This window comes from Garra rufa, chromosome 24 (genome assembly GCF_049309525.1).
Source record: "Garra rufa chromosome 24, GarRuf1.0, whole genome shotgun sequence".
Taxonomy (NCBI): Eukaryota; Metazoa; Chordata; class Actinopteri; order Cypriniformes; family Cyprinidae; genus Garra; species Garra rufa.
The window spans coordinates 13,267,551-13,295,243 of record NC_133384.1 but is presented as its reverse complement, the minus strand read 5'-3'; the positions used below and the strand labels follow the sequence as shown (position 1 = coordinate 13,295,243).

General features: G+C 35.8%; 2 protein-coding genes across 2 annotated transcripts in view; one reads left to right on the top strand and one right to left on the bottom strand.

Moving 5' to 3' along the window:
• The first annotated feature begins 23,614 nt into the window (after positions 1–23,614).
• eef1a1l3 (eukaryotic translation elongation factor 1 alpha 1, like 3) lies at positions 23,615–25,648 on the top strand. Its single transcript, XM_073831244.1, has 7 exons — positions 23,615–23,758; positions 23,828–24,007; positions 24,121–24,417; positions 24,630–24,780; positions 24,878–25,134; positions 25,218–25,452; positions 25,536–25,648. The coding sequence occupies exons 1-7, from the start codon at positions 23,615–23,617 to the stop codon at positions 25,646–25,648; spliced, it is 1,377 nt and encodes a 458-aa protein (XP_073687345.1).
• Positions 25,649–26,333: 685 nt separating this feature from the next.
• The window catches only part of asap1b (ArfGAP with SH3 domain, ankyrin repeat and PH domain 1b), a 54,604-nt gene continuing 53,244 nt past the window's right edge, over positions 26,334–27,693 (bottom strand). Inside the window, exon 27 of the mRNA XM_073830541.1 lies at positions 26,334–27,436. Coding sequence (XP_073686642.1) covers positions 27,362–27,436 — 75 coding nt within the window. The 3' untranslated portion in view covers positions 26,334–27,361. The remainder of the gene's footprint in view (positions 27,437–27,693) is intronic.

The following is a 27,693-nucleotide window of genomic DNA, read 5'->3' as shown; positions in this document are numbered from 1 at the left end:
AAAGAACACAAGGAGTTCGTGAACCGCGTGACAGCTTTTAATACTTTCTTTGTAAATACTTTGTAAATGAGATATTGTTTAATACAGCAGTTAAATAAATAAGAAGTTATTATTAAATGACTTGCATTGTCTGACTATAACACTATTTCCTGATTTTGCTCTATTTCGTCGTCAAAAGTAGTCTGAAACAAGTCATAACTGAGCCACTGCGCATCTCTATTCAAACACAGCGGTGATTCGTTTATGAATGAACGTGCGTTTTTAAAAGAAACTAGTGAAATGATTCAATTTCCCATTCAAACAGAGAGTCACTTGTTTTATTCCTGAATGAACCATCCGTTCAAACAAATCAAATGAATGAAATGATTCAGTAATTAAATCAGTGTCTTGCCGCCATCTGCTGGCAGATCTGTTAAGTTATTTATATCTGTAATATTTCTGTTTTTAAAATGTTTAAAACATTAATCTTAATATGAATTTATGAATTTGATTGCACTCATGCATGTATCTCTTTTTTCCCCCTTTTTTATCCAACAAGCAGATTTGGTATTTCTTTCTTTACCTAAAACCAATAAATGTTAATGACAAAGTGAATTGTATACATTCTTTAGTTTTGAAGGTAAAATACCCCCACTCATATCGGCCTGGTATCGGTATCGGTCATACTCAGAATTTTTGGTATCGGATCGGATCGGTTTTGAAAAAATGGTATCGTTGCATCCCTACTTTTAATCATTTGTTTAATGACAGCACTAGTTAAATTATAGACAGAACCACAAACAGATTCATTTAATTCATTTTCATTCTAAAATTTCACAAAGATAAAATGCATGCAAATAGTATTCATGTCTAAACACAGACTATATCAAATACTTTTTTTCCCATCCTGAGTCTCAGTGTTATGCCAACATACTAATAATTGATAGTTAACTTTTAATCATTTGTTTAATGACAGCAATAGTTTAATTATAGATAGAACCACAGACAGATTAATTTAATTCATTTTCATTCTAAAATGTCACAAAGATAAAATGCATTCAAGTCTAAACACACTATATCAAATATTTTTTTTTTTCCATCCTGAGTCTCAGTGTTATGCCAGGATACTAAATGAATCATATCCATTATTGCATAAGCTAATTCCTGTGGATGACTTTATAATCACCATCACTTTATCGAGCCTGGGAATGCTGCGTTACTATGGCAGCTGCTGAGATTCTGACACCCTGAAGGCCTAATGAGAATTCAGAACTCAGAAACACGGAACATAGTATTTGGAACGTCACCAAGGCAACAGCTCGGAACCCTTGCTGCGAGGGGCTGGAGCTCTAAGAGAGGACGGAAATCACGAAGCTCTTCGTTTGAAAGAGTGAAGCTAATCACTCTGCAAATGGACTAGTTTACACAAGAATCAACAGTATAAACGTTACTGAGCGAGTGCAACAGGAGGCAATTTATTAGCATAACACAGGGTTGGCAAAGTGACGATATAATTAGTGGTGTTTGCTAAGACAAACATCACTATTTCTACTGCTCATCCTTAAAGAGTTAGGGAGTTGTTCTAAATCCCTTAAGCCTATGGTCAAACTTTGGCACACAATTCAGCCAGCACTATGCTACAAACATTAATGAAATCATATGGATTTATGAAGAGAGGTGCTTTTTTAATTTAATCAATTGAATTTCCAATTTTCATGTGGTGTACATGTAAGGTCAAAAGTTTACATCCCCCTTTCAGAATCTGCAAAATGTTAATTATTTTACCGAATTAAGAGGGATCATATAAAACATATAAAATGCATGTTATTGTTTATTTAGTACTGACCTGAATGAGATATTTCACATAAAAGATGTTTACATATTGTCCACAAGAGAAAATAATAGTTGGATTTATAAAAATGACTCCGTTTAAAAGTTTACATCCCCTTGATTCCTAATACGGTGTAAAAACCATGCACTAAGAGCCGTTTAAGAAAACTTTTGGAATTTGAAGATCGGTGTAAATTTAACTTTATATTTTGTCTTCTGGGAAACATCTTCTGTAGCCTCTGAAGGGCAGTACTAAATGAGAAAATATGATATTTAGGCAAAATAATAATAATAAAAAAATGTACACATCTTCATTCTGTTCAAAAGTTTTCACCCCTGGCTCTTAAATGCATGGTTTTTCCTTCTGGAGCATCAGTGGGTGTTTGAACCTTCTGTAATAATTGCACTAGGTCCCTCAGTTTGAGATGGATCTCAAAATCATAGTCATTGTTGGAAATACACAAAAATGCTGGAAAACCAAAGAATTTGTTGGAGCTGAAGGATTTTTCTGAAGAACAGCGGACAATTTAACTGTTCAGAACAAACAAGAGATTCATGAACAACTAATCACTAAACAACAAAACACAGCTGTGGATCATTCAGGTAAGAACACTATTATTTTCTCTTGTTGACTATATGTAAACATCTTTTATGTGAAATATCTTATTCAGGTCAGAACTGAATAAACAATAACATGCATTTTGTATGATCCCTCTTATTTTGGTGAAATAATTAACATTTTGCAGATTCTGAAAGGGGGGGGGGGATGTAAAATTAAGACCTCAACAGTATGATAAACCAAGGGAATCAAAACCTGTACAAGAGACTTACAGTGGTATTGATTGGTTTTGACTTTGTCGCTCTGGAACAGCAGCAGTGACAAATCTTTACATACATATAGAAAACAGATTGAATTTTCATTTTACAATTATTCATTTTAACTTTAAATTAGCCTTAAAGGAGTAGTTCACTTCCAGAAGAAAAAAAAAATACAGATAATATACTCACCCCCTTGTCATCCAAGATGTTCATGCCTTTCCTTCTTCAGTTGTAAGGAAATTATGTTTTTTTTGAGGCCCCCGAGTTTGAACTTCCAAAATGCAGCTTCAATGGGCTCTAAACGATCACAGCCGAGGAAAAAAGTGTCTTATTTAGCAAAACGATCAGTTATTTTCTAAAAAAAAAAAAAAAAAATTACAATTTATATACTTTTTAACCTCAAATGCTCATCTTGTCTAGCTCTGTGTGTACTATGTGTAGAGATTTAAAAGTATATTAATTGTAAATGTTTTTAGAAAATAACAGATTGTTTCGCTAGATAAGAGCCTTCTTCCTCAGCTGGGATCATATAGAGCCTTTTGAAGCTGCATTTAAAATGCATTTTGGAAGTTCAAACTCGGAGGCACCATAGAAGTCCATTATATGGAGAGAAATCCTGAAATGTTTTCCTCAAAAAACAATTTCTTTACGACTGAAGAAAGTAAATTATCTGTAAATTTGTTCTGAAAGTGAACTACTCCTTTAAGCCATTTTATATGTTCATAATTTTCCTAGTTTGGAGGTCTCTTTCAATAGGTTTACATGTATCCAACATAAAAAAGCACTTTTTTTTCTCAAAATACACACTGCACTGCAGCATCACCTCTCATCTCACAGTGCCTGAAATGGTTCGTTTAAGCATCCAGACTCTAAACCTCTTTTCCAAGAGCATACTCTGCTCTGATTGGTCAGATGGGATCAACTAAATGTTTTCAAAAGTATGTGAAGTTCTCGGTATACAGCCATTCTTGCAATAAACTTGCTTGACGTTACTGAATGAATTATTTTTTAGTTGCACGTCGGTCTGTTATTTTGGGACACTGACTTTAGATTTTTTCAAGACTCTTAACATGACGCTGAATAAAACTGACTGTGACTGGTTGTTTTATGTCTGTCAGACACCCTCTTAGGCCGGCCAATAAACCTGCCATGCAGTCCAGGCGTTCTGCCGTCAGATACTAAATGAAAATTCTGCCGTCAGATACCAAATGAAAATTCTGCCGTCAGAGACTAAATGAAAGGTAGCATCCAAAAAAACATAATAGGCGACCTTGAAGCAATTACCAGCAACCACCCAGAATACAGGGTGTAGCAACTTATAAAAACTACTGAGAAATAAAAAAAGATGATGTAAAAATAAATATATTCTCCTTTATTGCTAGGTACAATATAAAGAGGATAAAAAAATAGAGCGTTAAGAGAACAGGATTGGCAAATGATGCAAGCTGGACTCAAACTTGTGCAGCACGCTTGAGCACCAAAGCTCATCATGTAAGAATTCTATTAGGCTATTACTGGGACAGACTTTTTTCCTTCAACTGGATTTTGTTCAGGGTAATCCATCTAAAATTTCCTCTTTCTGTCTGCAATTTAGAGAACAACAACACAGATGATTAGTATTGCAAACACGTGTACAAGAAATGGAAATGAAAAATCAGCTGATAATCTTTTTTCTCATCATCAAAGCTTCATAGGCAAATAGTTAAAATAGTACACCAGACAATTAAAATTATGTCATCAGTTATTCACTCTAATTTCATATGACTTTCATATGAACACAGGAATTAATTTCTTCATTGATTGATAAACTGTCAATTCATCTCCTAATCAGTTGAACTTGAGTAGCGGATCAGTATGATTGTTAAATAAACCATTCACATTTGTTCTGTGAACTACATCAACCAATTCATTGAAAACACCAATTTCAAAAAAAAAAAAATCGGTTCATAATTTGAACACGGAAGAAAAGAAAAGATGTTAATGGTACCTTTTTGTCCAATTTGACGCTTGAAAGGCCCAATCCTTGTTCATTGTAATTGCATGGAAAAGAGGAACCAGTACATTATATAAAATGTTTCCTTTTGTGCAACACAGTAGAAATAGTCATACCAATTAGGAAAAACATGAGGGTTAATGATGACAAAAAAAATGACATTTTTGGTGAACCATTCCTTTAAAAGCAGAAAGTACACACAACTACACAGCCCTATGCCTACGCTAACTGTAGGCATTTATTTACTCAAGACAGACCTTGTCTAAAAGACAACAAATGCAGAGGAAACAGAGTGCAGTGGGTGGTTGAGTCATCTAACAACATTCCTTACTGCCTCACAATTACTGTCTTTACCCCCCACACCCCTAGTGCTGTCTGTTTGCCTTGACCCACACTAAAACAGTATGGGGAGATGGTTCACTCATCACAGATCAGTAAAGGTGAAACTGAGGAGGTCGATGAGACAGCAGCATGGGTAAGGGGGAAGCTGACACAGCACATACAAGCACAGCTGACAACTGACAAAAGCAAGAGTGAGTAGAGACACTCTCACAAGCAAGTTATCCATAACTGACGAGTATTTTATAAAATGAAGACCCCCTTTTGAAAAGCAATACTGTACATTTCTTACACACTCATAACCATAAGATTTTCTCAATTAAAGAAAAGCAACTGGTTCCATAGAACCATCAGTGCTGTAACACAGATATTTCGTTGATACAGTTGAAAATGATACAGTCAAGAATTAAAAAGGTTGAAACTCATTTTATCTTGGATGGACTGTGTGTTGTGGCAAAAAACAATCAAAAATAATTTGGTTAGTGTTTAATTAGTGGTAGGTGATATGATCAAAATCTTATTTCACAACATGAGTAATTTAGACATCACTGAAATTTCACACTGATCAAGACCAATTGCAATACTTCAGCAACTTAAAATAAACTTAAAGTAATCAAATGTAAAACAACACTACAAAGTCCTCAATCTATAAATGAAATATAGATTAATGCTTATTAGGGGTATGTAATATTTATTGTCTATGATAACATCGTAATTGTTGATTTAACAATAAGCAAGCTGACATTATCATGTATGTCACTTTGCAAAAAACAATCTTTTTTTTTTTTCCAAGTCCAAAAGCATTAACTGTGTGATGAAACTTATTAGCCATAAAATTCAAGTTATGAGAAAGCTAATTATGGGTTTTTGTTTTTCTATATGATATAGTTCAGTAATAACAAACAAAAGACTGCCGTTTTCCTGAATATTTGTGTGTGAGCATGATCAACAATGCAACAGTTCAACAAACAAGAAGTTAATATTAAGTAAGTAAACAAAATTGTGGGGTTTTTTTTTCACCAACAAAAATCCAAACAAAGCTGGATCAGAACATTTGTGTCTCAGAGCAAAACTGCTGTGTTTGTTCCCAAACAAATCATCTGAATGAGTCAATGAATAATTCATTGTGACAGGGACTAATGCCACCTACTGTCGGCTTAGTGTTATATTAATTTATCCATGACAGGCTTAAACCAGCCAATGTACCAGCACAAAAAACACTGTTTAAAAAAAACATTGTTATTGAAAACAAAAATAGAGCTCCAATAAAGAGAAATATAATTGTTCGTCATTGTCGCACTCATCTAATGCTTATTAAAGCTACTAAGGTTATTTGGTCAAGAGCAATAAGAGATTCTCTTTTTCTTTTATTGTTTGACTAAGATTAAGAAAAGAACAGCAGCAGGTACAGTATATTAGGCTGCTTTAAGACCAAATGCAAAATGCACATCCGATTTTCTTCCAACAATTTTATATTCAGTTAAGACATAAACAACTGTGCTTATGTGAATAACTCGCCAAGCTGGGTTTTTGACATGTCTTTGTGTGTATTTATCCCTGTAGGCACACAACTGAATCCTAAAGTATACCTGGGATATGCTTGTTCGCATTCTGCTCCGTCTCGGAGCACGCACAAAGAAAGCCACCTTGGGAACAGGTTTTAATGTGCTTTAATAAATCTTTTTATTAATCGAGCACAACCTGCAGTTTAGCAAAGGTTAAGCAAACATTGCATTTTACAACAATCACTTATTTATCTGATTTGGACATTAAGTTTGGGGTGTTTTTTTAAGGAAGGAATGAAACCGCACAGGAAAAAAGGTACGCTGAACAGAAAAAATCATTTTAATCTAGACATAAATATTTATAGTTTTCACAGATGTTGGAAGCCCTCACATATTTAGTTTAATTAATATAAACAAAAAATAAATAAATAAATAAATAAATAAATAAAAAAAATAAAATAAAATAAAATAAAATAAAATGTGACCCTGGACCACAAAACCATATATTTGTAGCTAGGGTTGTGACGGTGAGCCAGTATCACCGTGGGGGGTGGTCGTTTGAGTGTATTACTTTCACTTCTAAATTAGCAGCAATTTAGCATCTAGCAACTGTTTGTTTTTAGTATAAGTTTTCCCTCTTTTCCTCATTTTCCTTGTAAAAGCATTGTGCGCATTTTTACTTTAACTTTAAAATTAGCTGCAATTCGACGTCAAGCAGTTTTTTGTTTATAGTTTGAGTTTCCCCTTATTTCCTTACTTATTCCCTTTTAAATAGCTTGTAAAAGCGCCATGCACATTTTACTTTCACTTTTAGTGTAACGTAATGAACTTTTATTAACAAAACGAATAAAAATACACCATGTTATATGTCTAATATAAAATAACAAATAAATTACAAAGTTTAAATAGGTATACAAAACACTGGAACCAAATAAATAAGTAAGAATAAGAAAACGAATAAGAAAGCCTGGAGGCATGGCATACACCTTGATGTAATATAAAATAAAATAAAAAAAGATACACAGTAATAAAAAAAAATAAATGGAACTTCCGCTATTACCTTAGATAAATGGCAGAAGTCAACAGGCTTTTCAAATTCCAAAATATTTTTAAAAAAGACACTTTTGCATTTTGTTTCGAAACTCTTCCGCCATCGTCTTGTCTTTCTCACCTCTGTCTTCTTGTCAGTCAGCTCGACTCACTCTCTTCACTTGATAAATAAAATCTGATTTGTGATGCGACTATTGTTCGGCAAACAGCATAGAGCAGCCGCGTTCAATTTTAATTGTATTGTCTGTTCTCTAACTGAACTAAATGATTTGTATTGCTATAAAAAAAAAAATTAACGACGGTGGGGGCGATGCCGCGGTGGACAAGTGACAAAAGCGGCATTGCGGACTTACACCGGTTTCACCATCAACACTGACTATCGCAGCAAGTCTATTTGTAGCAATAGCCAAAAATACATTGTATGGGTCAAAATTATTGATTTTTCTTTTATGCCAAAAATCATTAGGATATTAAGTAAAGATCATGTTCCATGAAGATATTTTGTAAATTTCCTACCATACATATATCAAAACTTAATTTTTAATTAGTAATATGCAATGCTAAGAACTTCAATTGGACAACTTTTTTTTCCTCAGTATTTTGATTTTTGATTTTTGCACCCTCAGACCTCAAACCATACATTAATAGAAAGATTATTCATGCAGCTTTCAGATGATGTATAAAACTCAATTTCAAAAAAATGTACCCTTATGACCGGTTTTGTGGTCCAGGGTCACATTTGTAGGCCAACCTGAAAGTTATCATAATCTTTGATTTTCAACAAAAAGCCAACAGGAATTTTCCATTGGCTTTTGGATTATAGGAGAAAACAAGATGATTTATGAATTATGATTTTTACACATTTTGTTCATCAACATAATCTTCACAAATTAACAAAATTTTTATAAAGCCTTAAGTGAAGTAAAACTTTAGACTATAAATGAACTACACCATGACTGCATTTGTGAATTTGTTCATTGTCATCACCAGTAAGTTTCTGTCACTTCCTTCAATCTGTAATTAAAACATACACGTTGGAAAGTCGGAGTAAAAATAGATTACAAGTGCACGAGTATAAAGATAACAGGGTTTTAGAAAGAGGAAGATCTCTAGGCCTATTTGGCTTTTTTTAGTAACCACTTATATAAAAAAGTAAATGTTTAAAATTCACAACTAGGGTATTATGGATGTGTTTTATGTCAGAATAAAACAAACATATTTTGAGCTTGCGTTAACCACAGACCACTGGCATTTCAACTCATTTACACCCTTTAGCCGCTCATTCTCCAGCACTCTATTCACTCTTAAAAATAAAGGTCCTTTATAAGGTTTTTCACAGCAATGCCATAGAAGAACCATTTTTGGTTCCACAAAGAACCATTCAGTCAAAGGTTCTTTAAGGAACCATCTCTTTCTTACCTTTTTACAATCTGAAGAACCTTTTTTGCCACAAAGGAAAAAAAAGGTTCTTCAGATGTTAAAGGTTTTTATGGAACAACCTGACAACCTGTCATAAACTTGAGAATAGAAGTTAACAGAGCTAGCTTAACTTTAAGTTAAAAGTTTAAAAGGCACTGCAGACCATATCTGGACAGTTAAAACTGCACTGTTTATAAGCAATCACTTTCATTTTATGGTTTTACAGAAGGTTTAATATACATGAACATTTAATTTGTGAATATACTACTTAAAACACTAGGTGCTAAAATTACTTGATGAAACATTCTTCAAGTCTATAAATTCACACGTAAATGGCAAAATCTGAGTTGATGGCTAACCATAGATTAGTAAACCTTTTCTTTTGGGCAAAAAGGGAAATGTCGAGCCCTGGGGTGGACCATCTAAAATCAGCCCAAGCCTCAAGCATGAAGAGTCATGAGCTGACTAATGAGGCAAAAACATGCTTGACTTAGGGGTGGGCGATATGAAAAAAAATATCATATCACGTTTTTTTCTGGGGAAATCACGATTCACGATTTTTATCCCGATTCTTTATCAAGTTGTTTTTTTAAGAGTATTTTGCAAATTACAAAGGTACAATACAACCAAACGAATGTCCCCATATAAAAATATACTCTTACCATGTATGTTTAAGAATATTTTAATCAAGTGAAGATTTAATGCATGCCCTCTTTTTGCTATTCTGCAAAGAAAAAACATTCAACAAGACTTGCATTACAATTACTGTACCATCAAAATGAACATTTGTTCAACAAATCTAACAAATCTTAGTTTAACAAGTCTAACAAACCAGATAGCTTATTAGACATAGATCCTCAGCAACACCTTCAAAAATGTAAATGGCTTATTTTTTTTTTTTACAAAGTTAAATAAAGTTTAAATAAAAATATTAACTGTCAATGCAAGTGCACAGACTTTAGCATAACTCCCAAAATAAACATTGGCTTAGAAAAGAAAAATAAACAATACAAACTGTAAACTACCTTTTGTACTCTGTTAAGTACCACAGATTTTTGTGCAAAATGTTTCAGAACCAAAAAAATTAAATAAAGATACAAAAATATTTCCTGACCTCATTCCTGAGTCTTGTAAACTTAGCAGCTTTGGAACATATACTGTACATTTCTAAAGATTACAAAGTATGACAAATCACAATCACAAATTCTTAGAAAGGAAGACCAGCTGATTCACTTTCTCAGGCTTAAGAGATGCCCTTTGGCAGGTGACGATATTGCCACCAGTGCTGAAAGCCCTTTCCGAGGGAGCACTTGTGGCTGGAATGCAGAGATACTTTCTAGTAAGCTGGCTAATTCTTGGAAAGTTTGCCTCATGGACTTTCCACCATTCCAGCGGATCCACCTCACTTTCTGCATTTGGCGTGGACAAGTATCCCTTCAATTCTCCTTCTATTGCCTCTTTCACAGATGAGGAAACTGATGGTGTTGCAGATGCACTTGCAACACCTAAGGCTTTTAAAAAGCTGGAAAGTAATTTCTTTGCTTTCTTGGGTGGTGTCTGATGCTCATCAAGGATTTGTGATGTGGAGGCTGAGGTACTAAATGTAGGCTGCTGATCTGATTTTGGATACTGTATGTGTATGGTCATCAAAGACTCCAGCTCAGCCACAGCTCTGGTTTGTATTCCCTCTACCTTGTCTTTGGCAATGAATTGTGTTTTGAATCTCGGATCGAAAAGCGAAGCCATATCCAGCAGGTCATCAGTGGTGGGGTCCTGATATTTGTCAGTGAGGTAATTGAGAATGGTTGTCTTCATTGTTTTTGTTCGTTCAGTGTCTTCGTCATTCAGGCTCAAAATGTTGACTTTCAACATGTGAAGCACTGGCTTGACATAAGATACACTCACATAGTCCTCACCTGAGAGTGCATAAGTAAAGTCTCTCAGTGGACTCAGTGCCTTTTTCACAGACTCCATCACGTCAACATCTTGCCATGATGGGACCAAATGCCTTGCCTTCTTGTCTGCCTTCAGGACCTGAGAAATCGCCTTTTCCTGGCCAAGCACTCGCTCAATCATGCTGAGCCTCGAACCCCATCGTGTTGGGGACTCAGTGATGAGCTTCTGTTGAGGTAGCTTTAGCTCAGCTTGAGCATTACTTAGTTCCCTCTTTTTCTTCCAGCTGAAGGAGAATGTGCTGACAACTTTCTTGCAGACAGATGTTGCACGTTCAACACGAGGGTCTTTGGCACTTTTTTCTAAAAAAAAAAAAAAAAAAAAAACTATGTATCAATTAGATTTAACCTAATGCACAACACAATGTAAAAATGTATATAAAAAATTTAAATGTATATATAACATTTCATTTACAAAACATTTACTCATACCAGTGCAATTATTATAGCAAACTAATCTCATGATTTTACTATGTTCAAAGTTCCTAATGTAATTTGCAATGATTTATTATAATAGCTGAATATAGAAGACCATTATTATTTTTAGTTGCACTTACCGATGGCTAGGTGGAGTCTGTGCCCAAAACACTGCAGACGAGTCCAGCTGTTGAGCTCCAATGCCTTCACCATATTGGCCCCACTATCTGTCGTCATACAGGTCATGTTTGCTTCTTTCAGTCCCCAACATTCAAGTGCATCCCTAAGACCTTGCGCTATGAGCTCGCCTGTGTGGTCTTGTGGAAAATATGTTGTTTCTAGACACGCACTGCACAACTTCCACTCATGAATAAAGTGAATCGTCAGACTTAAATACGGCTCTGACTAGGGCTGGGCGATATAGAGCAAAAAATATATCTCGATATATTTTGCTATATCTCGATATACGATATATATCTCGTTATCTTTACAGGATAAATAACCCCCCAAAAACTACTGCAAAAACAAATATGCCAAATTCCAAAGTCTTTTTTTATTGAAATTCAGAGGTAGGCAGTTCAGAACAAAGTGCTTCTACGAATTTTCTTTTAATATATAAATAAACCCTTTTAATTTTTGGCAAACAAACAGAGGTTTACTGTTAAAATAAATACATGGAAGAAAAATTATAATCAGTTTTAAACGTTTACATAATAATTGTAGTATTTTTTTTCTACAATTAAGTGGTGAATCTTGTTGTAATATTTATTTTTTATCATATATATTGTTTTATGTAAATTACTTAAATAGGAATATATAAACACCTACATTATACTGTACAAAAGTAATACAAGACTAATATTGTTCTGTTACATATTAAACCGTACTTTTATTTTGACAGGTTGCTGTGAAGTTTCTGTGTGTTTACAGTATGATATGATGCTAGTTTTCTCAAATGAAACGGTAAAAGTGACACTCACAGCAGCTTTGGAGTTTGAGTTTATCTGTTCATGTGAGATGCAAAGGCCAAAAATATGCATTAGCGTCACACGTGCTTCAATATGCCTGTAGTAAAAAAAAACGCGTCTCCGCCATTCATACATACAGAGGCAAACGGAACTTGCAGGATTCATAACGGTCTTTTTGCATTTCAGTTTTCACAGACACTAGTCCATATCGCGATTTGAATTAAGTGACAGACCAACTTTTGATTTATTCATCCAAAAATCAACAAATTACGTGGCATTATGAATGGATTGTGCGATCCAGTCCGTGTTTTCGCGGAGGAGACATTGTAAACACGCCACCATGTAGAGACAGAAATGACATGCCTTCGTGTAAATAAGATAAATAACATAAGGCTATTTAGTTTGTTTAATAAAAGAACAATGTATAGCCCTGTTCTATAGAAAAGATAACCTTAAATGACTTCTATTGTGATCTGGCGCTATATCGAAAATAAAATGAACTTGACGTTCAAGGGGGGCGTTGGGGGGGGTCGCCCTCCTAAGATAATGGTAGGGGAAACACTGGTATACATATATTCACGGCAGTAGACATCTGTCTGTTGTTCGTCCGACGCCTTAAAACCAAAGTATCTCCATATAATGGAGCCAGTTGTCCTTTTTTTGCAACGAGTTTTGTAGCCTCCGGGCTGGTTGCGGGCGCCGCCGTGTTGAATGAGACGACAGGCGGAACAAAAGCAAGGAGGCGGGGGCGAGCACAGCACAGAGAAGGCAAACAAGCTAAGTGGCGAAAATTAAATATAAACATTATATCGATATATACGATATGTCAAAATTCATATCGAGTTTAAAAAATATCTCGATATATTTTAAATATCGAGATATCGCCCACCCCTAGCTCTGACGTACGGCTAGACCACAAATCAGCCGTTATAGCAAAAAACTTTACGTTTTGAATTTTATTTTGAATCTTGCTGCGGCACTCTGAATAAAGCTGTGGAATGGCAGTGGAGGAAAAATATTTGCGACTGGGTATTTCGTAACGTGGATCTACGACTTCATTTTCCACAGTCTTTATAGGAATCATGTTTTTGGTCAGGTAAAATGTCACGGCATCAGTTACGTCTTTCCAGCGCTTGCTCGTTCTCTCATACGGAGTTCCTTTCTGATATGTTTCTTTAGTTAGAGTTGTTTGTTTAAGCCTTGTCGTTTCTGGCTGTTTGGTTGTACCTGGTGATGTAGTCTCAGCCTCAGACGTCACGCCCACGGAACGTTGGCTAAACGTCTGATGCATATGGTACGCTTAACTGGAAACACTTCAGGAACGTCAAAGTCGTCATCTGATTAGTTGAATTTGACCGGATTTCCGGGAGACGCGAGTGTCGCGTTTATTTTCGGTCCGCCGGGAAACAAAGCGCAGACTAATTTACTCGGCATTTTGCTAAAAGGTGCTTATGAAGACGCCATTGTTGTTATACACATTTGTGACGTTCGCGAACAAATTACTGACTTACTGCTTGTTCTTCGTTATCTTTCAATGCTGGTTATTTCAATGACTGACTTGTTGCACGCCAGTCTATTGTTGTGGGGGCGTTTCCACGCAACAAAACGTGACGCTGAACGAAACGAACTGTGATTGGTTTTTTGACATGCCGATCAAACGGTCTTATGGGCGGGCCTTGGCCAATGAAAGCTGCCATGAATTCCAGACCTTCAGCCGTCAGTCTGAAGGTCTGGCTACGCGAGACTACTGGTGATGTACTTGCGTGGGGTCCTTTTAAAATTTGACTCTCTGCATATTCTTTCGGGTGCTTTCTCTTGAGGTGGTTAAAAAGGTTCGTTCTGTTGCTATCCGTCGTGCGAATCTTATTGCAACATTTGCAAATAACTGTTGTTTGCGCTGTGTCTGTTAGCAAATATCCGAACCATTTCCATATTACAGAAGTTGCATTTTTTTTTAGGAACCAACTCCTCCGTGTTTCCCTCCATTGTCACTGACTCCGTCACTTAATCTCACTGAATTTACGAGCAACATATACGAGATTGTTAACCTGGCGCCATCTATCGAACTGCTAAGGATATAACGTGTTGTGCACTATATATGGCGATACAATGATTTTTCTCATTTTCGTCCACGATCAAATATTGTGTTATCGCACAGCCCTAGCTTGACTCATATCATCTTTTAGCTCTGCGAACACACACCTCAGACATCACCAAAACCAACCAAATTCTCACTTAGCGACAGCATGACCTCACCAGAATAAGCCATCTATGCTGCTTATAGTCAGCTCTATTTAAAACATGTCCCTCATGCTTTCTGACTGAGAGCAGAGAGTCTAGTATAACCCTTCTGCTTCACTGAAGATTGGCATGTTAAAGGCAACAGATGGATATTGTTGGGTTTCCTTCCCAACTGTTGCCAAGTCATCTGTGCTGGTTACCATGTTCAGCCATCCTCACCATGGAAACAAGAGGGAGGGGATGCAGTGGGCACACAATATATGTGGAGTGTCAAAGTGACACAGTTAAAGCAAAATCTAGAAATGGGCTCATCGCTTATTTTGCACATTTCAGCGGGTCTGGCTTTTACAAAATTATTATTATTATTTAATCCTTAAACGGCACATTTTAATTAAAAAAATGTAACATATTTCTGAGTAAAACAATAGGGCAGGGTTTAATTGTGCCCACTGGGATTTAGTTGGCTTGAAAAAATTTGCCTATAATATATTTTTTCCAGCCAAACAGACTTTAATAGATCAGCAGAAAGAAAAAATACGTTTTAGACATGGAGGAAATTGCTACATTTTATTGAAATACAATGATTTTTTTTCTTTAGACTACACACAATAAGGCCAGAGGCATTAAAGGTTATAAATTATGGGTTTAATAAGTCAAATTTGATGTCTTTAAGAGAACAAAGTTTAATTTTGAAATGTGTATGTACTTTTTGCACCCATCTAGATGTTAATAATATCCCCATTTCTTTAAAGACTAAAAAAGACTATTTTTTTTGTGATTGAAATAACAAGGAAGATTGCAGAAGTGGATTAATTTTTTCTTTAACATCTTCTTCAATGTAGGAATGCACCGAATGTTCAGCAACCGAAATTGTCGAATTTGCGAATAAGTGAAAATTCCAATTAAATTATACCAAACAATGACATGACGCGATCAAATAGAGTTGTGCACTAATGCAGCAAACTAGGGCTGCAACTAACGATTATTTTAATAATCGATTAATCTGTCGATTATTTTTTCGATTAATCGATGAATCGGATAAAAAAACAAGGGATTTACAACCCTTTATTCAAAAACAGAACTAAAATCTTTAGAATGTGCACGAACATGTTGCTCCTTGAACTGTTATAATAATAATAATAAAATAAAAATGGACTAACACAAAAAACATACACATGTATGCTTTACATCTGCCAAATATATAGACTAAATAAACTAAAATTACTATACGTCAAGACAGCGGCTTGCTGTGGTGTACATGCTGCATTTCCCATCAAGAAGCCTCTCAAATTAAATTCCTCAGTGCGCATTAAAAAAGTCATGTGACTTTGCACGCTGGAACGGGATAACTTGACTAACTTTCTGCTACATTCATTCTGCCATGGCGGTGTTTAGTGTCCTGCCATCAGCAGCGACCAGCTAGAAGAGTTCCGCATTCAAATGCACGCAAAACTGGCCTCAAAGCCCCAGCAAAAGTAATTACCATGAATGTGTCAAGGCAAAAATTAAGAAAATATTCGAATTACTTATTAATAAACTAGTATTTTCTGATTCAGTGTTGCAAAGATGAAATTGACGATCCTGCCATCTGATCATTAATGCCTAATGCATCTTTATGGATTAGCTAATGAAAGAGTTTTGTTTTCGATTTTAATTATTTCGTTTTATAGTAAAATAATAATTTAAAGCTTTCTATAGATATTGTGTTTGTGAGGCAATTACCTGGGTTTCGGTTAATTATTGTGAAGCGCTCCTGTTTAAACCAAAGATATCAAGCGTATTCTGTTAGTACACACAAACTAAGGTAGACCCTTTACAGTTCCGGCCCGGGTGGTAAATTACTCTTACCTTTATGAGCAAAAAAGAAATTCCACATTGCACTGGCATCTCCATGCGCTGCAAAGCGCGCTTCTCTCCGCACAAACTTTGGATTTATATTGATTGAATGATTAAACTAATATTGCGATATGTTTTAAGTTTTTTATATCAATGGATTTTAATTTAAATCGCGATGAATTAAGCAGGCTTTTGATCTGTCTGCCGCTGTTTGCTAGGTATAACTTTATAAAACAAAAACTTTAATTCAACAAACAAAAAGTGTTCCAAATATATCTCTAAATTAACTTTATAAACTAAAGGAACGAAAATAAATGTAATCACTTTGCTATTAAAATCAGCAGCTGTGTAATGAGGAAGAGAAAGAGAAAAAAAGACAGTCGGACTGGAAATTCAGTCGGCCAAAAATTGATGAGCTGTCGGACATTTTTACAAGGAATGTTTGTTTAATAACCTATATAATATTCTTAGGCTACTTTCTTAATTAAATATATTATTTCTTTGATTTATTTTAACGTTTTTAGGCTGCTTGTTAGCTGACTGAAGTGTAGGCTATATATAAAAAAACAACGTGCCACCGTCACAGCCCTATTCAAAACTGAGACGATTTCACCTCAGCAGAGCTCCTCTTTCTCCTTACGGTTGTGGTATGTTTTCGACACATTATACAGACAGACAGTGTTACAAAAACTATAGAAGTAGTTTTCTCCATCTCCACTATCCAACGACCCGTACACCAGCTGTTTTGCGATCGAGCATTGGCTGCTGTGAAAGTACGCTAGCCAAAGTAGGCTTAAATATCAAACATGTTTGATATAAATCGGGGCAGCATATATATATAATGTAGAAACGGTGCTTTATGCTCAAATGTTCCAGTTTTGCGCATAAGTTAAATTCGCATTTTTGGATGGAAACACAGCTTATGAGGTGCCGAACTCTGCTGGCATCAGTGCGGGAGAGAGACCGAATGTGTCCACTCCGCTCTGCGCTCAAATTTTTTTAAATATATATAATAACAACCAAATGTCTCTGCGTCGCGCGACACAACGAATCGATTATGAAATTCGTTGCCAACGCTTTTAGTAATCGATTTTTATCGATTTTATCGATTCGTTGTTGCAGCCCTACAGCAAACATGTCAGCAGTGTGGAAGCATTTAAACTGTCCAAAAGATGCAAAAATCATAACAAGACAGCACAAGACTGTTTAGTATCGCATTGCATGTCTTCCATGAGAAGAGATGAGAATCATTCATAAATCTGCTGCTGGTAGCAAAATGTAGTACTAAGCTCTTTTTGGGGGTTTCCAGCAAAATAAAAGTCAACATTCATAAATGTTAGCACTGTATTTTTACTGTTGTTCTGTAAATTTAAAATTAAGAAAAAAAAAATTATAATAACAATCATTACAACAGCTCTATTAATAGATATATTATAATATTCTCCTTTGCTCAGCAAGGCTGCATTTATTTGTACATTAAAAAAAACATGTCTGATTCAAGAAGGGGGTCTCAAATGGCCAAATAATATTATTTTACTAACTTATTAATTTTAAGTTAAATTGTTCTTTGTTGGTAGGCAATGTGTACTAGAATGTTAAAAATGTTCAGTGTTAAATATATACTTATAAATTGTTGTTTTGTAATAGATTTTTTTTCTTTCAAAAGCAAGACAAAACTGTAAAAACAAATATTGGCTATTTACTTTATGCAGTGCTGAAAAAAATTGGCAAAATACATGGGGGAAAAACACGAAAAACCATGTTAGGTAATTGGCCTTCAGCCCAGTGTGTAATTTTGTTCGGCTTCGGACAAGAATTTTCATTTTGGTGCATCCCTACTTTAATGCATATTTTATTACTAGTAACACATTTTATTTATGGTTTTAGTTTCAGTAGTAGTTAACTATAATGACCCTGAGCAAAGTTCGCTCCTCCTTAAAACATAAGAGTAGGGGAAAAAATTATTATTATTATTATTTTCTTCTTCTTTATTTTCTTTCATGAACATGGTTTCAAGTGTCAAAGTATTGTGTCAAAGTGGTGAACTTGAACATTTTAGCTATATTTAACACGGAATTGAAATGTTAAAATCTTGATGTGAAAAATCACACCGCTCAACTTAAGTGTTACTGGTTGACATGTGGAGACATGACATTAAGAAAGTACAACATTACATGCTGCTGCAAGACAGAGTACAGAGATCACCTGAGGTTAAAAAAAATTAAATGAATGATATGCCACAGGGACATGTGTTTTTGAGGCTTAACAACACACAATGGTTGATATCATAACTCTAAAAACAGTTACAAAAAAAAGCATTAGTCTTAGTATATAGCATTAGTCTACAAATTCAGCAAGGCAACCACATGTATTAGAAACATGGACAGCATTTTCACTTGGACCACATCTTAGGGGGCAAAGGGCAAACTGAGGTGAAACAGGAAGTTTAGTGAGGTACTTCGGAGTGAAGATTAGCACTTAAAAACCTACGTACGTACAATAGACTTCCTTATGTCTTTCACAGGCAAATTCTACAGATTATCATTTTGACAACAACAAGCACATAATAAAGGCATACAGCACACTTCTGTTGCACATTTTGCAGTGGTTTGGATACCATCTAAACACTTAACAAACAATTCTGCCTTATTAAAAATTGCTTACATTCCTGTTAAAGTGAACAAATGCTATATGGGGAGTTATTTTAAGCAAACTGATTTAACTACAAAGAATACAATCAACGATTTGTGCATCCTTGTTGAAAAATTTTACAGCACCAATCCTTCACTAACCTCCAAATACACAAAACATTTCTCCAGAACTAACATTCTTACCAGGATGAAAAGATTAGCAAAAAGTGCTAATTACAAAAATGGATGATGGCCTATGGCTCACAAAATCAAAACTGGAGTAAAGTGGCTGTACGTGCACATCTGTGAGTTCTGAGGACTATCTAGCGCATACTCACACACTACTAACATTCAAAAGTCTGGTGGCATAAATAATTTTTTTTTAACGTTATTGAAAGAAATCTGTTGCTCAACGAAGTTGCATTTTTTTGATCAAAAATAAAAACAGTAATATATTAAAAACAGTAACACAGTAATAGGAAACTTCAATTAAAATTCCTGTGATGGCAAAGTTGAATTTTTAGCATAATAAGTCTTTAGTGTCACATGATCTTTCAGAAATCATTATAATTTTCTGATCTCTTATTATTATAAATGCTGAAAACGGTTTATTATTATAAAAGTGATTTTTGTGTAAATTGTGATATGTTTTGTTTCAGGATTGTTTAATGAATAGGAAGTTCTTTAGTATCAATTTTGATACATTTAATGCATCCCTGGTAAATAAAATCATAAATTTAAAAAATAATAATAATTTTACTGACCTTAATTTCAACGGCATTAATCGGTATTCAGCATATATGCATAACACATAAACGCCGACGAAATTCAAGTAGCCAATCGTGTTTTTTTAAAAATGTCTTTGGTTATTCTAACGCTTGTATTTTAATTACTGAATGTTTTTTTTTTCAACCATAAACAGATTGCAAAGGAAGCGCCTTGATTTGGTTTTGCATGGCTGTGACAAACTACTTGATATTTTAAAATGGGATCAGCCTTTTGATGTGTCAATCCAACTTCCTGTTTCAATAGGAAATGTGTCAACACAGGAAAGAAAACTGAGCTCATCAAACCATTTTTTGGTGTCTCGAACAATAAACAACTCATGAACTTTTCAAAAAATATTAAATAAGAAAAGAAATTGATTTGCTTTTCTCATCTATGAAATTAATTTTTAAAAAGGAAATTCCACTTTTGCCCCAACTGAAGATGAAGTGTACTATCAGCTAACCTGTAGATAACGCAATGAAAATATGCACCACGCAAATATTTCAGCTGATATTTTAGCCAAGAGCACAGGGAGATAAGCTCTTGACTAAGAGTTAAAAACCTAATCAATACAGTTCAGGTGACAATTAATCCAAAGTGCCTTTAATTTCAAATCTGGACTGTTAAATACAATTGTATACCATTAATCTAAATGCTTACTAAGGCAGTCCTCTCTTAAACAAACAAACACTAAAAACTAAAGCACACCTACCACTTCCACGTCAGATACCTCACGAAAGTGGATTACAAGTACCTTTATTTACGACATACATCTGTCCGTTAAACCAGCAGAGCCACAATTTTTACCCCTCATGGCCTGACATGCAGGCAAAGCAATGCGTGCAATGCTTGCCACAGTCCAATGTGTTTTACGAGTTCAACATTTTTTACCGTTCTGCACATAGTACCCTGCATCCAAGGGGATTAATTTGATGATTTACATATAGTATGCAACGTATATTTTTTGGGGTAAATTCTGATGATAGCATGAACTGATTAAAACCAAAATGAAAAAAATATTTTCATGATTATTTAATAAACAGAAAACCATTGTAACATTATAAATGTGCATCCTTGCTAAATACGAGTATTAATTTCTTGAATTATATTATATTTATTTATTAAAATAAAATAAAAAATCATATTGTATATCTTACTGACTCCAAAAGTTTGAATGTGTCTGTATTATTATATCACCAAGACTGTTATAGTTTCAACTTACATAAACGATGATCCATTCAATTTACTCCCTGGTGCACTACAATGATCTAAATGCAGTCCCATCTGGCAACATCCACCTACACATACACATAAGCTACCACATTAAGAACTTATCTCAATCTGGCCATGACGTAAAAAACTGGCTACAGCACTGACACACACCAAAGTGTCAGAAACCACCAGATCAGAGTCTTCCTGTATGCAATGCTTGACTTCAAGCCTCACCTACATACCATAAAAGGAAAGGGAAGGAGAGGCGATAAGATGTTAATCGAACAGTGTGAAGAGCATCTGCACATGAATGATTGTGATGACAGAGGTTTATCCAATGGTAAATGATCAGCCTAATCTATGAGGAGGTTTATAAAATAAAGACTGTATTCATCAGCGTTCATGATTGATCTCACATTGCAGGGATGAGCTGTGGATATACGAACCGCACAATCCAGTGCTCTATTGCCACACAATACTTAATAACATCTCACATAAATATGACTTTTTGGAGGAAAAGACTTAAATTATAAATTGCATGATATTATTCCAGAACGTGACATTACTATTGCAAATGCTATTTTGGTTTGCATACTAATAAATGCATACATCACATCAATAATTTTAATAAGAAAAAACCATAAGATGTACATGGTCATAATTAAACACAGGTTTTCTGGCAAGCAAGGAGTTTTGAAACAGGAAACGTTTCTTTCTTTAGTCTGTACATGGACATCACACACCTTAGCTACATGTAGTGCACTACACTTGAACACTAGACTAGATTTCAATAGCCACTTGGGATCTGGGCAAAAGCATCAGCTAGACTTTATGTTCCCATACGTTTGACCAATGAATTTCTATGAAATATTGTGGAACTGAGTATGACTAGACAATAGAAATGTCCATGTGCTTTTAAGAAACAAATAAAATCCTCCGACTTTTGCAGACCTGTAAATAACAATTCAGAAATAGCCTGATATTTCCAGGCTTTCCATGACCATGGGAACATTCTTATGAAAACTGTAAGATCATAGCAGGTCTTACCAATGTTGCACAATGCATGGCAGAAGTTACACTGCATTGCATTGCATTGAATGACACATAGCTGCTTTACTTTTTTTTTTTCAATCATAAATGCATTTAAACACTGTCAAGCACTCATTTCTCATCTGTTCCTGTCTATACCATTTTAAACAACGGATGGCCACTGGTGCCATCGTGCTGAAAGCACACCGCTCAGTCACATGCTGTACTACAGCACTGATGCATTCAGAGTTATGAATATACACAATAAAGCCAAGTACATGCTGCATAAAGACATTAGAGAGGAACAAAGACGCACCTTTGATTGTGAAGCGATGAAAAACACGTATGGAGTCCAGGTAGCACGCTATAAGCTCCAGGGAGAAGGCTTTAGATCTCTCTCTCTCTCCCTCTCTGTATCTGAGCCTCGCTCGCTCGCTCTCTCACTCAGCTGTCTTACCGACTGTTATTTCCGGGTTAATAAAACGTCATGTGCTTTTCGCATTTATTTTAACCAAACGCCGTAAATCAAACTCCAATCATTATCATAATAAGAAAACAATGTATACTGTTTAAAATATGTAGTCGCATGTGCATTAGACATTCGATGATTTGTAATAATATAACTGAAGTTAATGAAGTATTTAGCGCGCCCCCTGCCGGTCAACTTGTGCTGTTGCGCATAAGTGACACCTGATTGATAAACTCATTCCTGTTATGTAAACCTGTGCAAATGCAACAAGTTATTGAGAGCGATGCCGTTTTTTAACGAAAATACGATACAGGTTTTGTTACGAAATGACATATACTGTTTTTGTAATGTAAAATGATACTTGACATTTTATATGGTATTTGTCCACTTCCTGTACATATGGCTGAACTTCGTAAATTAGTACAAAAGGGCCGTTGTTACTACCTCACCTGGCTATAGGTTGTAGCTAGGCTTAATACAAAAATTAGGTGTTGAAAATGTTGTGCCTTTTTTACATTTATTTTTTTAATTCAAACAACATTAAACATTTAATCAGTTATTCAGCTAATAGCACGTGTATAACAGCCACTCACCACGTATTTCAACACTCGGTTTAATAGCATGTTCATTTTTATTATGAAGCTCAAGTCCAAATCTAAAATGAGAGAACCAGCTTTTTAAAAATGTCACAATAGTAACCATAGTTTCCATTCAAATACATTATTGATTAGCTATTGTTACTAGAATAAAACTAGTAACTTGGTATTAGCCATGGCTGGTGCTCTTAATTTTAAATTCGAAAAAAGAAGAAAACAAACAGAAAGATTCTAAAAGCTACGGTTTTAGGGAAATAACAAACAAATGTATGTACATTTGTGCAGATTGTTTATTTTTATTTATTTTTGTATTTATATATTTATTTTTACATACAAAAGTGTGTATTTTATAACGTTAGCTAACCTATTCTAATTGATTGTGGGCGTGGTCATTAGTACATCAAGGTAGATTCAGCCTTTATTGATTACAGCAGGACTCAATCACCAGCACCCATACTTAAGTGTTTCCTTTGGTTCTAGGTTCACCATAGGAACAACGAGTGTGTGGTATTTGGTGTGTAAAACAGGTCATTACTAAAATAAGACTAAATTCTCTGCAAATATGGGAAAAGAAAGAATCCATATCAATCTGGTCATAATTGGCCATGTAGATAGTGGAAAATCCACAACCACTGGTCACCTTGTCTACAAATGTGGCGGAATTGACCACAGAACAATTGAGAAGTATGAGAAGGCTGCAACCCAGGTTAGTATTTAGTTACATTCCTTTTTTTTTAATGATTGTTTGGATGTTAAACTTTTTTCTCTTTTGAAGATGGGAAAGAGTTCCTTCAAGTATGCCTGGGTCCTGGACAAACTGAAAGCAGAGAGAGAACGTGGCATTACAATTGATATCTCTCTGCTGAAATTCAACACTCAGAAATTCACTTTCACTATAATTGATGCACCTGGCCATCGGGACTTCATCAAGAACATGATCACAGGGACTTCACAGGTATTGATGCACCTTAAGGTGTTGAGCTTATGAGTGTTAATCTGGGTTTCTCTTTCGTATGCAATCAAGTTGACCTAAATGTCTCCCCTTTTTCTCTCTCTCTCTCTACTTAGGCTGATGCTGCTCTACTAATTGTCTCTGCTGCAAAAGGTGAATTTGAGGCTGGGATTTCTCGTAATGGTCAGACGAGAGAGCATGCATTGCTGGCTTACACCCTTGGGGTCAAACAGCTCATGGTCTGTGTTAACAAAATGGACCTCACCGAGCCACCATTTAGCCAGAAACGTTATGATGAGGTGGTGAAGAACGTTTCTGTGTTCATCAAGAAGATTGGCTTTGAGATTGGTGCTGTACCTTTCATACCTGTCTCTGGTTGGAGTGGTGAGAACATGATTGCCCCATCACAGAAGGTAATGCCATTCTCAACACCCTTGCCATGAAGATATAGAGCAGTCCTGTTCATGTAGGCCGACCTACCTGCTAAGTTTAGCTTTAACACTAGCACTCCTGAAGATGTTTCAGGTGTGTTCAGGGATGAAGCTAAACTGTGCAGGATGGTATGTTTCCATGCCTGATGCAGACAATATCTGCCGGCCTCAATTATTTAGATGTCTTGTTTCAGATGCAATGGTTCAAAGGATGGAAGCTCAAGAGGAGAGAAGGCCACTCAAATGGCCGAACCTTGTTAGAGGTGCTTGATTCCCTACTTCCTCCAGTGCGCAATGCGAGCAAACCACTGCGCCTTCCCCTTCAAGATGTCTACAAAATTGGTGGTGGGTAGAACTACCAAGTGACTAGAAGTCTAATGACTTATAAAACCTCTTGAGCATTCAACATCTGTGACTGTCTAAACTTGTTCCCTCTCTCCAGGTGTTGGCACGGTCCCTGTAGGTAAGATTGAGACTGGTGTCTTAAAGCCTGGAATGGTTTTGACCTTCTCACCAGCGAAGTTGACAGCTGAGGTTAAGTCCATTGAGATGCATCACCAGGGGCTTCAGACTGCCCTCCCTGGCCACAACGTAGGCTTCAACATTAAAAATGTGTCTGTAAAGAACCTTCGAAGAGGTGATGTAGCAGGTAATGCGCAGCAGGACCCACCATCTGATGTGAGCAGCTTTATTGCTCAGGTATAAAAGGTTTGCTTTCTTTGACGACGTTTAAACTCTGGCTGACAAATTAGTAGTTTTAATTCTCTTGATTATTTCAACAGGTCATAATGCTGAACCACCCAGGCAAAATCAAGGTTGGCTACTCCCCTGTGCTAGATTGCCACACAACTCATGTTTCCTGTCGTTTTTCTGAACTGAGGGAGAAGCTTGATCGGCGTACAGGGAAGAAACTGGAGGACTGGCCGCAGTACCTGATGTCGGGAGATGGTGCCACAGTCAAACTCGTCCCAAACAAACCCTTATGTGTGGAGAGCTTCTTTCATTATCCACCTTTGGGTAAGGAATTGGATTTAAGTTTTTAAACTACTGCCAATAGAAGCCAGTTTTGAAGTTATCTTTGTGTTTTTTTTTTTCGTCAGGTCGATTTGCCGTAAGGGATTTAAAACAGACCGTTGCTGTTGGAGTCATCAAGTCTGTGGAGAAGGTGGACCAAGCTAAAAAGACATCACAAAAAGCTCCTGTATCAAAATGAGTTGCTCATTTGTCCCTTTTATAGTACTTTATCTACCAGCAGTATGGTATGTGAACCAAAAGGTTTTCTTTAAGTTGTGTTTTTGTATAGTTTTATTAAACTACACTTTATTTTGCCTTTAAAGTGAAGCCGCTTTTTAAATGCGTTTTGGGTTGTTTAAAATGACTCTTGAGCCCAATATGAGGTTTGGCATGGCTGTAGAGAAGCATTGAAAGTATGCTGCTGGACTGCAAATAAATTTGAGTTTTCACTTCAGTTGTTGCATGTGCTCTTGAGTCCACTTGTAGCAGTACTGCTGAGTTTCTTATTTGGTTTTAACTTGACTAACTTCATGCTTGAGAGATCTAGAGTCTTGTTTAACATGAAACCATTTTATTGATAATGGAATGGTAAGTGAGGAACATGTTCAGACAGTGGACACCGTCCTCAAAATCTGCAGTCAAAAAGAAATCCGTCAGACCTATTTTCACCTCAACAGTGAATACTGGATCAATGCAGAGAAAGGGGTTAGTTTCCATTTCCAAAGAGGAAAACATTTAAATTTGACTGCTTGCTTTTTACCTAGGCTTGATGCCATATTCCTTTTTAAATTTTGGATACCATCTACCAAAAGGAAACAATGCTTTACATGATTCAACCTTGGATTGTTGCTTCAAATTAAATTAAACGTAAGACTACCCAAATATCAAGTTGGAAACTATGGTGACAGTAGTCCTTTATTGGGACTTAAAACAGCTAAGCTGTTCGTGAAATCTAACATGAGGTTACTGGCAGCATGGACAAAGCATAGGTTCCAATTGCAATACAATACATGTCTATCACTTGAAAATATAACATCTATAAACCAAGTAAACAATTTCCATATTTCAAGTATCCAAGACCTCTCAAAACACAATATTAAAGATGACGAAGGGTGACCTTTTGTGTTTGTGGAACACCACTGTATTACAGAGCACTGTCCTTCAATAAGACTGTAGTAAAAGTACTTGCGTAGATAAAATAAACACTGATATGGGATCACATAGGAACAACCTGTGAAAGGACACAGGTAATGGTGTATGCATTGCACAGGTTAATTTTACACTGAATAGCAAGAACAGGGAATAGCAAACACAAATTAACATATTTCACTCTCAGACATGCTTTAGTGGTGTATTAGGAAATGTAATGGTAAAAACAACTGAAACCGATGTTCAGGAAACTTACGAGTCCAGTTATTCCATTTGGAAGAGAAGTCAACTCCTGTCTGTCCCTGCTGTAGATGATAGTAACAATGGCCACGTTAATACTTCAACTTATTTGAACAAAACTGGCCCTAGCCATAACTTACTGGCAGGTAGAGTACAAGTTCTCACATTTACTTTTCAGACCAACACAAGTTTCTACATTTACACAAAATCACACACTCATCCTTGTGTGAAACACACATTTATGTACAATCCTATATACAGAGATACAGTATCAATAATAGTGGAGGGAAAGTGCTGGTCTTTTAAGTGGGTACAGTCTAACCACCATGCGGCAGGCTGTATAAAATGGTACTGGTAACAGCTGTAAAGTTAGACATTTTATTTACACTTTGTCTCTGACGATGGTAAGGTGATGTGTTTTTCATTGTGGTTCCATCTTCCTAAAACTTGCATTGATGATTCAGCAGCTACGTCAAGTGCGTCCCATAGGTGGAGGTGGAGGTGTAGGACCGACATTTGTGTGTCAATCAGACAAGATATGAACAAAAGACATTGGAAATACGCCTTTCCGCTCTGGCTGCCCCTCGATGTGTCCAATCTGAGGACGAAAAAAAAGGTTGCAATCAGAATATGGCTTTAAATGCAAGTCTAAAAAAGGAAGAAATATCTCTTGACGAACTGCTGAATTACTGAAATTTAATGTCAGATTACCAGTTAAATTTCAATAATTTAACGCCCTCGAAGCAATTCTGCGTTTTTCTGTACCATGGTTAGCACATTTACATGTTTATATAAGATTATGTCAAGATTTCATCTTTAAAGCACACTGTTTGCACTCTTGGTTTTATTCCAAGT